The 14,039-nt window shown below is 53.2% G+C and overlaps 2 protein-coding genes across 3 annotated transcripts in view; one reads left to right on the top strand and one right to left on the bottom strand.

Moving 5' to 3' along the window:
- Positions 1-11,207, top strand: part of LOC6503773 (sex peptide receptor) — a 65,414-nt gene extending 54,207 nt beyond the window's left edge. Inside the window, exons 2-5 of one of the 2 annotated variants that reach the window (XM_001963734.3) lie at positions 1,155-1,781; positions 3,227-3,357; positions 5,531-5,592; positions 8,730-11,207. In XM_001963734.3, coding sequence (XP_001963770.1) covers positions 1,313-1,781; positions 3,227-3,357; positions 5,531-5,592; positions 8,730-9,459 — 1,392 coding nt within the window. In that variant the 5' untranslated portion in view covers positions 1,155-1,312 and the 3' untranslated portion in view covers positions 9,460-11,207. Of the gene's footprint in view, positions 1-1,154; positions 1,782-3,226; positions 3,358-5,530; positions 5,593-8,729 lie in introns of those variants that run through there. The other variant, XR_006507582.1, reaches the window with a different exon arrangement.
- An 84-nt stretch (positions 11,208-11,291) lies between these two features.
- Positions 11,292-13,139, bottom strand: LOC6503880 (endothelin-converting enzyme homolog). Its single transcript, XM_001963732.3, has one exon. It carries the CDS (start codon positions 13,137-13,139, stop codon positions 11,292-11,294), a length of 1,848 nt encoding a protein of 615 aa, XP_001963768.1.
- Positions 13,140-14,039: the final 900 nt, after the last annotated feature.

Below are 14,039 nucleotides of genomic sequence, written 5' to 3'. Positions count from 1 at the left end.
ACTCTCCACTCTCGCCCCGAAACCCCTTTTCAAATCCGCGCCAAACTAGCTGGAACTAATTCAATAATTCATCCAATTGTGCTCAATGGCGCCCATGCTCGCATTATTGATGAGATCAACAATTTAATTCTAAAACAAAAAAATGGCGCGGCAGCGAGTACGTAAATTAAATGGCCGGTAAAAACTGAAAGGCCAGCAAATCCCGGCTGAATGCCAATAAAGGATTATCAACTGGAGCGCTTTTAAATAATCTATAAACAGTCTGACATTCAGGGAGAGTGAATGGCCCAACTTAGGCGGCATTAGTCGTGTCCTACAAGTCTTTAAAGACACACACAGGGATGTGGGCCATCGCTTTCAATTCCTTTCTCCTTCGGAGACATCGACTGCGACCTCTGGCCTCTGGCCCCTGACCCCGTCCCGTCCCATTCCTCTGGCGCTGGCGCTTATGTGGGTCAGAGGAAGCCGAAGCCGAAGCAGAGAGCCAAAGTTTGGGTCGCCGGATTGGGAATGCGAAAAATAAAACCATTAAAAAGGCAGCATAAACATGACACAAACATGCGGAATGCTCTGTTATTAGTTGGCTCGGAGATCAAGGACCAAGCTGGCACTGCCACTGCCATTCCGTATTGTTTACGGCCGGGCTGTGAGATAACTGGGCCAGGAGCTGGCACCACATTATCGTGATTGGAGGCGGCCTCTATCTTATCTATGCATGGGCTGGGCCCTCCCGGAGGGCCTGGCCTTCAAGTCCATCACTTTGCTGATTGAAACATTCAATTGCCAATCCCCTCCACCCCTCCCCACTCCACTCAATCAATCAATCATGGTCTCTGCTGAAAGAATCATAACCAATTTGAATATTCAAGCGCAATCGAATCTCTTTGTTTCGCAAACCTCTCTGCCAAATCGAAAGCGCTCAGCCAAATGAAAGTTGGCCCAATTCCCAAAAGAGGCGGCAGGCCTGCCGGGCGGACAATGCCAAAAAGTTTTGACCATTAAGCGGGAAACTGGGAACCGGGTACCGGGTACCGGGTGGCAAGTTGCCCAACAAATCAGGGCAGCAGCTTAGCCGTAATATACTCGCAGGACTCCTCCACTTCCCAGTCATAAAACAATATTAATGGTGTCCTCCAAACCTTCTCTCTTTGCAGCTCCTTCCGGCAATGAACTCCGACAAGTAACTCCAGCCTGAGATAGAAACTCCAAGCTCCAAGGCCAGGAATGTCGGACTGGGAGTCCACCATCTAAGTGGCAGCAAGTCACTGAAGGAACACTCGAGTCGATCTCCAGCCAGCCGCCGCTCACCAGCATGGACAACAACTCCGCCTCGGCGGCCTCTGCCGTGCACCCGTACTCGAGTCCCTACGACGTGTCCGCCACGGACGTCCTCTACCAGTGGAGCGCCAATGCCGCCGCCGCCGCCTCCGCCCGGCTCGCCCCCTCGGCCACGCCGCCCTCCGCGGGCCGGATGGCCGGCGCCGTGGACGGGGGCCAGTACTTCATGGCAGCCCAGAACGAGTCGCAGTTCGACTACGGGAACGAGAGCCTCGACTCGGCCTCCTTCCAGCAGATGGACGGCGGTCAGTGCCGGCAGATGGACAGCGTCGGCAACATGAGCTACTGGAACCTCACCTGCGACTCCCCCCTCGACTACGCGATGCCCCTCTACGGCTACTGCATGCCCTTCCTGCTGATCATCACCATCATCTCCAACTCGCTGATCGTCCTCGTGCTGAGCAAGAAGAGCATGGCCACGCCCACCAACTTCGTGCTGATGGGTAGGTTCCTCCGAAGGACATCCCAGGTCGATAATTCGGCTGCAAGGCAATGCCGAAATATAAACATCGGCGGGAGTGTCAGGTGCAAGTTCAAACTGCTGGCGTGCCACATGCAACTGCTGTGTCTTCCGGCAAGGTCACAGGGTGGGCTGTGGCTCCTCTTGGGGGAGTGGCATCCATGCTCCTCTGACGCCGCTTTTATGATTATTATTTATTTTATTCCATGTCATTGCGGCCCTGCCCCGCCCGCCACGGAGCTTAATGTGCCACAATGTTAAATCAGGCAGAAGTTTTGTGAGATTTCAAAATAGCTGGCGTTGTGCGTGCTCCGACCCGGCCCGACCCGGCCCGGCCCGGCCTCCATGGAGCCCCCAGCGCTCCCCTGGACCGCCTTAACCCGCTGGGAGCCGCTCAGGCCGCGTAATGCTGAGATATTCTAATAGCGTGTGTAATGCTAATGGCTGTGTGCGCGGAATTTGCCGCTGATTTATGAAAAAGCCTCCGACGCTGCCAGTGAGTGGCAGTAAGTGGCTTACAAGGGGGCCTTTTGGGGGGAGGAGGTCCTCGATGAAATCCCATCGAAATCGAAACACTCGATCCAATTACAGAGTGGCGGAAAGTTGCAAACAAAGTTTACATTTTAAACAAATTCCTATGCTCGGGCGGCAGACGGGCTTTGACTGTCAATGGGTTAACCCCTGCCCCCCCGGAGCAGGGGAGAGCAGGGGTGTCGGGCCCAGGCCAAGGCTAATCGCATCACGAAACTGAGTCTGTAGAGGCAGCAACCGCAACCGAAATGGCCGAAAACAGCACTTGCCACTGGCAGGCCGAGTGGAGAGTGCACTGGGCGGGAATCGGGGGAATAGTGCTGGGTTCTGAAGAGTTCCTAACTCTGAATAGTAGCCGGATAGCCTCCCCGTGTGGGCAGAGGTCATGTAGTCAGTTAGGCAGTTGGGAGTCAGGTTCAAGTGTCAGTGGGCCAGTTTGCCCTCCACATCCATTCGAAAAACATTACAGAGCTAGGAAAACCGCCCACGCATTAGGGCTGTTTATTTTCGAATTCGGAAGAGACAACAAGGCCCGCACGGCATGTTTATAATAAACAAATTCGATTCGGATTACGCCAGATGTGTGTCCACACAAATATTTACTTGACGCTCAAAATCTGGGCTCGGAGCGGAAATGTCATAAATAATTGATCGGGGGACAGGACAGTAGGTGGGGGATAGGAGCCAGAAGCCAGAAGCCAGAAGCCAGGAGTCATGGTAGAGCGCCCAATATTGGCCCGGAGAGGACGGGCCGACACTTTGTTGCGCCCATCGCCCAATCAGACAATCAATTTACATTGAAAATCGCAATGATTTGCATAGCCATTACCATAATTTCTAATTTCAGCTGCCGCCGTCTCTCTCTAATAGCACACACCCCTCTCTCTCTCTTCGCAGGCATGGCTATATGCGACATGCTGACGGTTATATTTCCGGCACCCGGCCTCTGGTACATGTACACTTTCGGCAACCACTACAAGCCCCTGCATCCGGTCTCCATGTGTCTGGCCTACAGTATCTTCAACGAGGTAAGTCAACAAAGGCTCCACTGTATCCTGGATACACTGAGCGAACTGGGCGGCCGTCTTGTGGAGCTTCATGAGAAATAACAAGCAGAGAGTAGCAACCACTTCCCCGGCATACTTCCAGGCTCCTTTTCTCTCACTGCTCCCGACTCCTTTGACTGCTTTCGTCACAAAACTAATTGCCAAGGCTGGCCGAGAAGTGGGAAGAGCGGAAAATTGTTTGTTTTGGCTTCTGGCCACGTTCCGGCCTACCTCCCTCCCTCCCTCCGAGAAGAAGCGCCACGCCGCTCATTGACCTAAATAAAATGCTTGGCTGGAACTTTCTGCGCCCAGTCCTCCTCCCAGCCCGCTTTCACTTTCACTTTCACTCTCGCTTTGTGCTTCCGTTACTGTTGCCTTTCCCTTTGTCTCCGGCTGATGTATGATGCTTTGTTTGTATCCCGTCGCGTTATCGTTATCGTTATCGCATTTGATGCCACGTTACGCCCCAGCTCCCAGTTCTCCATTCCCAGTTCCCAGCTCTCCATTCTGTCCTTTTGTGTGTGTCATTTCTGTCAGCATAATGAAAGAATGAAAGGCGCTGCTAGTGCCACTTGCCACTTGCCGTTTGCCGTTTGCCACCTGCTGCCCCCGCCTACTGCCCCCTCCCGGAAATCGCAGTAATCCACCCAAAAGGGCCACCCACTCGCTCAGCCCATCCATTCACAGCACTTATTCATTTGAGAGCGTTTTTCCACCATTACCATGCAAACTTTGGGGTGCCCCTGATTTCTCCTGCCCCTGCCTCCATGGCCCTTCCATGGCCCGCCTTGATTAATCAACATTTTCAATTTATGGCACTCGTTAAGGGGGCGAGGGGCAGCGGGCGAGGGCAAAACTGTTTACTCACTTCAACGGAGTAGTGTCGGGCTGATAAAGCGCCACTGCCACTGCCTCTGCCACTGCCACTGCCAGTGTCCTACTCCCCACTGACAGCCGAAAAGAGAGGCACAGTGGTTGCTAGTCCTGGGGATATCCTTTAACTGGCAAGTACCATCTCCGATTGTAGTTGCTGCCACCACTGTCCTGGCGTGTCGTTCTGCCAAGGCTACGTGCTGTTAGTGGACTCTCAGGGGATTTGTACCAGCCAAGTTCAAGCTGGGATGTCCTAGATGGCTGCCAGGGGGGGTGGGTGAGGACTATCTCTGAGTACGACTGCCATAAAATTCAACTCACATCCACATCCACATCCACATCCCCAACTCCATATCCACATCCTCGTTTGGTAATAACCGCCAGGCGGCCATCGCAGCCTCAAAGTTGAAGATTTCATTTCATTCTTTGGAATTTATACGCTCCAGCAGCACGTTCGCTCCTTTCCCCCGTGCCCCTTACCCTGCTGCCTCCCCTTTGAATGGCGCGCATAATGGCCATGTTAATGTAACGAGAAAGGGGCCGGGGCGGGGGCGGGGGCGGAGGCCAGGCCAGGGGCTAACCATTTCATTGTAAAGTACTGCGCACGGCGCTCCGAACAGAGGTATCTGTCCATGTCCGTGTAATTGCAGCGGAGTCAGACACATAAACCGGATTAGGCCACAGATTGTGCATTATATGGCTAAGCTCAATGTCAAACGCACAGGCCCACAGCTACAGACCAGATACAGATACAGCTACATGGCCGACAGATACAGATACAGATACAGAGTGCGGTGCTGAGTGCCTGTCTGCCACAGAGCCACGCTCATTATGCTCCATAAACGGAGCAGACACCTGTCGTCCTCGAAAACGTTGAAATGGCCAGTTGCCGGCACTCCGTCCGGACCTGCACAGGACTCTGGCTGGTGCAGTTGGCCAAATCTGATTTGCGGCAGAAGGAATAAGCAATTGCTCTTCGGGCTGATGGCAGGTCCTCGACATGGGTTTTTATGTCCGTAATCGCTTGTAATTGTAGAGTCCTTGCTGGCAGTACATCGCTCCTCGAAGACTGCCCCTCAGACTTCAGACTTCTGAATCCTTTCAATCCCTGCGTTTCATCTTAATTATGGCGCTCCCCCTCAGAAAGTTGTGCGAAAGTCAAACGAGAAAGTTACTTCCAGAGCTCCGACTAATCCCCACACATCCACATTCCACATTGCATATTCCTATGCCCTATTCCGTGTATAAGCTTCTCATCCCGCCGTGTCCTGTTTACTTACAGATTATGCCAGCCATGTGCCACACCATCTCCGTCTGGCTAACCCTGGCCCTCGCCGTGCAAAGGTAAATATGCAATTAGGCGAATAAAACCGGGCTTCTCGCACGCCCTTCTCGGGTCGAGATGTAACTAAAGTGCCAGAAAGTGACAAACTGACTGACTAACTGACTGACTGACTGACTGACTGGCTCACTCGTTGACTTGTCAATGGAGGCAATAAATCAGTTTTTGTGGCAAAAATAAAATGTCAATGCCTTCGCGCCGCCTTGGGCATACAAATTATGGCGAGTGTGTGGGGCAGAGTATATAAGGTACAAGGTAAACAAATGGCTCCCCACCCACCCATCCACCACCACCACCACCACCACCTGGCAGCGGGCCAACGCTGCGTATGAGTGATGCGTGTGAGTGATGCGAGCTGTTCCTCGAAGACAGCCAGACAATCAATCGATTTCCATCGGAAACAGGTAGGGATGATGTGTGATTCTCAGCCCCCCAAGAAAAAACATTAAACGTAGTGCAGAACTCTTTAAAAATTGGCCAGCCCTGCCCCTAATGGGGGCCCATAAACAAGCCCACTAATTCAGAAAACAAACGACTATAAATATTTCATAGAGCCGCCGAAGAAACCGAGCGCGGAGAAGCGCACAAAATTGAAAGGAAAACAATAAACTAATTTCGAATAGACAACATAAATTTCCACCGCTTCCATCGAGAATAAAATTCCTTTCAAGGGTTCGCCGCATTGTTCTATTAACTCATGTGTGGGATCATAAATTTTACAGCTTTGCGAATAAATTCGCCAAGTGGGGGGGAGCGCTGGAGAGGCCGAAAAAATACTATGAGAATAGTCATAAATATCAGCGCCATTATGCGACTTTGGGCTGCTCTCGAGTGGTCGCCACTGAAGTGGGGCAGTGCTATGATGGGTTAGATGGGGTATATGGGGTGCTGTCACTGTTGCACCACCAAATAGCTAAATAATAACGGGGATGTGTGCCACCGCCACCGCCGCAGCTCTGCTCCTGCTCCTGCTCTGGCCAGGACGCTTTCTAAAATGCGTTGAAAATCGCCCGAGGACAAATAGCGCGATAAAAACATTCAACGTTTATTGTTATTATTGTTATTGTTGGTGCCGCTGTTGCTGTTGTCAACTTATTGTATTTCAAGTGTTTTTATGGCCTCTGCCAAGGGGGTGGGGCTGGCGAGGATGGTCTGTCAGGAGGCAGGAGGCGGGAAGCGGGGGGCGGGAAAGTGGGTCGTCGAATAATGGCCTGGAGTGGCTCGAATGAACTCGCTCAGTGAGTGACGCTCTCCATAAAAATTTCATATTACAATGGAGCACAAAAATTTATGATACATATATAGAGGTATAGACTTTTTATGCAGGCCCATCGGCAAGGCACTACCGCCCTCCCTCCACCCCCTCGGAAGGGTTGAGAGTCCTGCAGGACCCATCCAGGGCACTATAAATATTTAACGTCTTCCTTATTAGTCGTGTGATTGAAATCACTTGGCGTCAATTATTGATGGTAGTTTGGCTTCTTTCTTGTAGAGGTTCTTCAACCGTGGAGGTGTTTATACCCGGTACTTGTAAGTAACTTGAAGAAAAAGTTTCTCATTCCACAAACTATTATAATTCTGTAGATAGCAGAGAAGTACCAGGTATCATACAGTTGTAGAACCTATTATTCCAATAACTTTTCTATATTCCTCCCAGTACCCGGTAGAGATATCTTACACTCGAGAACCCATACTTCCAACTAATCTCTATAGAGGTGCTTGAACTATGGAGGGATAAAAAGGCAAGGATAAGAGTAATATGTTTCTCACTCCATAAACTAATATACATACTATAGATAGTATAGATGTCAGAGAAGTACCGAGTATCATACAGTCCTAAGGCTTGATGTCTGATTGTTTAAGGACTACCCGGAGTACCCTACAGTCGAGAACCCTTACTTCCAACTAATCCCTGGAGAACTCTTTCGTTCAACGGCTCAAAATTCTGCCACTTGATTGATTTATTGTGTCGCTTATTCCGCCCGGATTCGGGACGGGTTGAGGGTTGTTTTCCTTTGGGCTTTCACAGTTTTGTGTTTTGTGTTTTGGTTTCGGTTTTGGGCCGCTTTTCTTTTTTGGAAGGATGCGGGGGCGTCCTTTTAGGACAAATTAACTAAATTGTTAAAATGACAACGAAAATGAGACGGCGAGCGAAAGGGCACAACATAAGCCAGCTAAATGTTATTCATTTATTAATATCAATTCCATTTAGGGCTAAACGCCTGGCAATCGCTGCTCGCTGCTCGCCGCTCGGTGTTCGCATCTCGTCCTTTGGCCCTCGTCCTTGGGCCTTTGTTCAGCCTTTGTGCCGCGGCTGTTTTCGTTTTCGTTTCGGTTTTCGCCATTTGTTTTTGCTGCTTTCAAGTTTAATGAAATCCCCGCTTGACAAAGGTTCAATGAAAGATTGATTGAAAAACATTTTGGAGTGCCAGCGCGGTGGGCGTGGCCATAATTATGCGCATAAATTAGGACATCGCCGAGGTCCTTTGACAGCCAGAGCCAGAGCAGAGGGTGGGGGCTGAGAACTAGTCGCCAGAACTCCTCGCAGCAAAACAGGATTTGGCGCGATTTGATTTTCGGTGCCGTGACAAATTGGCCAAATTATGAAATTAGAAAGCAGCAACTCGATTAGCCCTCCAGATTGGCCCTGATTGCCTTTTCCTAGAGGGCGCAATCACGCGCCTCCCGGCGCACTCATTGTCACCGCATTGCGATCGTAAATCCTCACCTGGGGAAATTGGTTTATCTCCCGTCGACATTGCCATAAAATTGTATTAGGCAAATGCGCCCAGGACGCACAGCTCGTTAACAGACGAACGGAACGGAGGGTGGGGGTCAGGGGCCGGGCCAGCCACCCTCGCAGTTTCCATTCCATTCTCGCTTTTGAGGAACAACTGCTTAATGGCCCCCAGATAAGCTTTTCGTTTTCGCGAAGCACCGATCACCGATGCCCATTACTTTGGCGCGAAAGGACATTCCTGACAGCGGAATCTAGGGATATAATTCCCAATTTAAGGGCAGGATTCAGGGGGACTGTAGGAAGGACATTGAATACTTACTACAAGGATAAGGGGAATCTATTAAGGATGCTAAGAAAAGAACTAACTCCATCATCCCTTGAACTCTCTCTCCCCCACAGGTATATCTACGTCTGCCACGCCCCCATGGCCAGGACCTGGTGCACCATGCCAAGGGTGAAGCGCTGCACCGTCTACATCGCGCTGCTGGCGTTCCTCCACCAGCTGCCCCGCTTCTTCGACCGCACCTACATGCCCCTCTACATCGAGTGGAACGGCGAGGAGACGGAGGTGTGCCACCTGGAGACGGCACTGTGGGTGCACGAGTACATCGGGGTGGACCTCTACTACACGAGCTACTACCTGTTCCGGGTGCTGTTCGTCCACCTGCTGCCGTGCATCATCCTGGTGACGCTGAACATCCTGCTGTTCGCGGCCATGCGGCAGGCGCAGGAGCGGCGCAAGCTGCTCTTCCGGGAGAACCGCAAGAAGGAGTGCAAGAAGCTGCGGGAGTCCAACTGCACCACCCTGATGCTGATCGTGGTCGTGTCGGTCTTCCTGCTGGCCGAGATCCCCATTGCCGTGGTCACCGTGATGCACATCGTCAGCTCGCTGATCATCGAGTTCCTCGACTACGGCCTTGCCAACATCTGCATCATGCTGACGAACTTCTTCCTGGTGGTCAGCTACCCGATCAACTTCGGCATCTACTGCGGCATGTCGCGCCAGTTCCGAGAGACCTTCAAGGAGATCTTCCTCGGCCGGCTGGTGGCCAAGAAGGACAGCTCCTCCAAGTACTCGATCGTCAACGGCGCCCGCACCTGCACCAACACCAACGAGACGGTCCTCTAGTAATTGGTGATGTTGGTGCCGCGGCGGGGCAGCAGCGACCACCGTCGCACCACCTGCACCACCACCACCATCCATGCCCCCGGGTCGTGCGGGGGCGTGGCCGGTGGTGGCGGCGAGGGGGCGCCGCAGCACCAGCATCTGCTACCATCCCAGCGGCGGGTCAGCACCATGGACATAATAGCCGAGGAGCGGAATGTCTAAGGGGTGTCGGAGGACCCAGTAACCCTTTCCTTCCCAGCTTCCCAGCTTGCCACCTCCCAGCTCCCTGCTATAATCTGCACGTTTCAGCCCCCAAGTCCCAGAGAAATCGAAAGCCAACTAATCCACTATCGCTTCAAGACCCATAGAAAAGTAAGAAAAGAAAAGTTGAACTCACCCCTCAGTCGCCTCCTTCCGAGTGCATTTCCTGCGAGTTTCACGAGCTCCTCAGCGGGATTCGAGCCGGAACAGGACCCACAAGTCAGGTTTCAGGTGGGCACACTTGCCACTCATCCAGTCCAAGTCTAATCAGAGAATCAGAGAAAGTAATAACCAACCTTGATCAGTGTTAAATGTTAATCCAAGTAGAGTAGAATCCTTGGGGGTAGGCCCCTCCTTCCTCCAAGGACCCCAGCTTCCCCGAGTTTCAATCTTTGAATCTGAGTGTTTTTGTCCAGTTTTGACGTGCGTTGATGTCACATACTCCCCGTAAGTGTTGCGATAAGCTAATAATAGTCTAAGTGTTTGGCGCAGAGCTCTGGAGGAGCCGTAGGACGGGCTCTGGCAGTGGGGGTCGGGGGACGAACTTCACCTAGTGATACTGGCGGGGGAGAGCGTAATTTAAAACAATAACTTTACTGTAATACTGTAGGAATAGGGACACTACCTTCGTCGCAACTACCGGATGAGCACATGGAACGGCGAGGAAATCAATTAATCAATAATACTAATGAGACAATTAAAGTTAGTCTAACACCTTGAACTTGAACCCCAAACCAAGCAACTATGTTGGTTATTTTTGTGCAACCTTTTGTGCGCCGTTTGTAAAATATTTTTGTAACTTTCGATCATCTTAAAGCATAGAGTTCGTGTTAAGTGTAGCTAGCAACCTAGGGACTAGGGACTAAGGACTAAGGACTAAGAACTAGGGACTCAAGAGGAGGCCCCACAACTCGTTTAGATCCGTAAACCCAGTCGAGCCCCGCGGCGTTTACCGATTTAAATGACAGTACAGAGAACACAACACACAGACAGAGAGACACTGAACCCGGAGCAGTGGCTGTCATACCGAATTTCACGTTGATGTCTTAGGCTAAGCGATAACCACACGTTTTTTTTCTAGAGTAAGCAATTGGGATTCAATGTTGATATGTGTACAAGTATTTTACGATTACCGAATACAGATTACTGGTTGCAGATTACTGATTACTGATTAATGATTAATGATTAACGATTACTGATTAACGATTACAATTGCTGTTTCCAGTTTAAATGTTCTGAGTGTAAAGAAACTAGACCTAAACGAACTAAACCACAAGCAACTAAACCAAACCCAAGAGCAGAAGCTCAAAGAGAAGCCTACACTAAACCTAATCTCTAAGAGTTGTCTGTCTGAATGGAATGTGCTACCTACGTGTTTACAAATATCCACAACTACATATATATTATACTACTCTATGTACTCGACTCTGATTGCGGGTTTCGATTTGTTTGTACATATTCCGACGGTGCATCGGCGGTGAATAAATAATCTCATTAAATGTCGCCCAGCTACTGCGTTTGACTTTATTGCGGGTTGGGTTATAAAAATTCCGGCGAATCGGGGGAATTCCGGCGAATCAGTAGATTCTGCGTCAGTAGAGCCGGCAGGGCTTCCTCTTCGGCCTGAGGGCAGCCGGGCAGCCGAAGGCTTCCTGGAAGGGCGGGAACGCCTTCATCGCGTCGTTCACCCGCCGTCGGTCGCTCCCGTGGTAGCTTCTCCAGTCGGAGTGGCGCTCGCTGGAGCAGAAGAACTGCGCCAGGTTGAGGAAGAACAGCTGCCGCTGCTCCGGCGTCCCTGTGCCGGAGCGGTTCCTGCTGCGGTCCGTTTCCGCCTCGTCGAAGTAGGCCGAGTACGACAGCTCCAGCCCCATGGCGTCGGCCAGCTTCTCCTCGGAGTGCTTCGGCCCGAAGCGATCCGCCACGCAGTCCTTCGCCCTCCGAAAGGCCTGGTTGCGGCCCAGCTCCCTGGCCACCCCGGGGTGAAGGTGCCCCCGCTGGCTGCGCCCCACCTCGTGGAAGCCGAAGCCGTGGGTCAGCTCGTGGCCCAGGATGAAGCCCAGGGTGCTGTAGGTCAGCAGGTCGGCCTGGCCGCGCTCGTAAAGGCGGCTGTCGAGCAGGGAGAGCGGCACCACCAGCATGTTGGCCCGCGGGAGGAAGAAGGGCGAGGCGAAGCTACCGTAGTTCTGCCGGTCGATGGGCAGCCACCCCTTGCGCTCCTCGAAGCTGGGACTGCGCTTCCCGGCCGCTTCATGGTGATCCAGGAGCTGCAGCATGTTGCCGAAGTAGTCCGAGGCGTTCAGCCGCAGGTGCTGGTAGTGCTCCGCGATCGCCGAGACCTTGTCGCCCCGCTGCGGCAGGACGCTGAGCCGGAGGAGCATCCGGTCGAGCTTGGCCAGCAGGAAGGCCTGCACCCTGGCGGAGAACTGGTTCCGGTTGGCCCGCAGCTTCTGGCCGAAGCGGTGCTTCAGCTCCCCGAACAGGCCCTGCAGCACTGGATCCTCCCGCAGCCGGGGGTGGTGCTGCTCCATTAGCCAGACGACGGGGTGGCCGAGCAGCTCGCGGGCCTGCAGGGCGCAGTCGTTGGACTCGATGGCCCAGGGCTGGCAGGATGCCGGGTCCGGGATCAGACTCAGCCGCAGGTAGATGTAGCGTAGCAGGAACTGGGCGGGGTGGATGGTGAGCACCATGAGCATACGCTTGAAATGCCAGAGATCGGGTAAGCGAGCGGGCCAGGGCAGCATCCAGAAGGCGGGAGGTCCCTTCAGGACCGCGAGCTCCTCCCCTTCACCGTGCTCGAGGAGGAACTCCTCGACGGTAGTCACGTTGCGCCAGAAGCTCTCCTTGTCCTCCAGCTCTGCCGCCGGGAAGTGCTCCCACAGGCGGTCGAACTCCCCGCGGGTCATGGCGTCCCTGCGGGTCTCACGCTCGTCCCAGTCCTCGATGTGTCGCAGTATCAGGGTGACCCACAGCTCAGTCATCTCCGAGCCGTGGAGGTCCAGGAGGATGTTCACGCGGAAGGCGGTGTTCAATCCGACCGTGAGGTCCTCCAGACTGGTGCTCGGCTTCCGGATGATCCTGGCCAGCACCTCCATCGCCTGGACCACCGTGTGGTTGGCCCTGCAGGCGGCGTAGTAGTCCCTGACGAGGCCCACGAATCGAGGCTCGTCCTGGTCGGCGGTCAGGGGCTGCTCCAGCAGATCGGCCAGCTGCTCGTGGTAGTTGAAGTCCAGCTGGCCGACGGCGCTGCGGTAGCCCATGCCGGCATGGGCGGACGCCCACTTGCCGCAGGCGTGTTTGTAGAAGTCCCGGCAGGGGTCCACGTTGCGGTTCATGTGCCGGGTCACGTGATCCGGGAGCTGGGGCTGGGGCTGGGGCTGGGACTGGGGTCGGGCCCATCCCGGAAGCAGGATTATTAAAAGCAGCCGCAAATCGAAGCTCATGACTGTTCGGCCGGAGATCAGGCGGTAAATAAACATCAGAGCCGGAGTGCACTTTATATGCGTTCCAGATCGCGATTAGATTGCAGGTCGCTCTTAATTAGATTCCAACCAAAGCTTTAGGCCGGCCAGTACTGGCTCGGGGGACTCTCTCCGGGGAATGCGAATGCAATTTGCGACAACTTTGGCCAACAACCAGCTCTCGTTGCGGCTATTTGTCGTGTTTTCATGATTTAGGAAGTTTTCGTTTGCATTCCGAAAGTTTTCCGCACATATGGAATAGGAAACTTTCGGGTGTGTGGATGTGGGTGTGTGTGTGGGCGTGGCAGCGTGTGGGAGGCGGTGGAAACGTGGCTCGAAGACTGCGACACTTTCTCATTTATATTTAATGCACTTTAGCCAAAAGTGTTGGCCCGGGCTCGGGGATGGAGCCTCCGCGCTCCGAGCTTGTTAAGTGCTCAAATATTTGGTGGCGGAAGAATCAGTGGCGAGGGGGGCTGCCACCGGGGGAGCGGCGGGGGGCGGCGGAAAATGCGGTGAGAAAATGCCGTCACTGCACTTGAGAGTTTTCATCAAAGTCACGAGATTTTTGGCAACAAAGAGGCGAAACTTTGGCCGTTTAGGGGCGTGGAGGGGCGTGGAAGCCAGGGGCCTGGGCCTGGAAACCTGGCCATTTACAATGCGGGGATCGGGGCCTGGCAGGGTCTCGGGTGGCTCGGTGTAATATGTGCCGGGGGCCACGTCGAGGCATGTTCAATTTTAAGCCTTTGGCTTTGGCTTCCACTCTGGCTCGGCTGGCTGGCCCGAAAGTGTAGGCAACCAAGAATGCTGCACAAGCCTCATTTATTTCACTCAGAATTGATTGACGGCTCCCACACACAGAGCAGTAGACCTTCGGCCAGG

The sequence above is a fragment of the Drosophila ananassae genome, chromosome XL (assembly GCF_017639315.1).
Source record: "Drosophila ananassae strain 14024-0371.13 chromosome XL, ASM1763931v2, whole genome shotgun sequence".
Classification (NCBI taxonomy): Eukaryota; Metazoa; Arthropoda; class Insecta; order Diptera; family Drosophilidae; genus Drosophila; species Drosophila ananassae.
Note: the sequence above shows the minus strand (reverse complement) of the source record. Positions and strands in the feature narration are given on the sequence as shown.

Bases quoted from the DNA above. Each gene is read 5' to 3' on its own strand.
- LOC6503880 (XM_001963732.3), bottom strand. From the start codon at position 13,139: ATGAGCTTCGATTTGCGGCTGCTTTTAATAATCCTGCTTCCGGGATGG.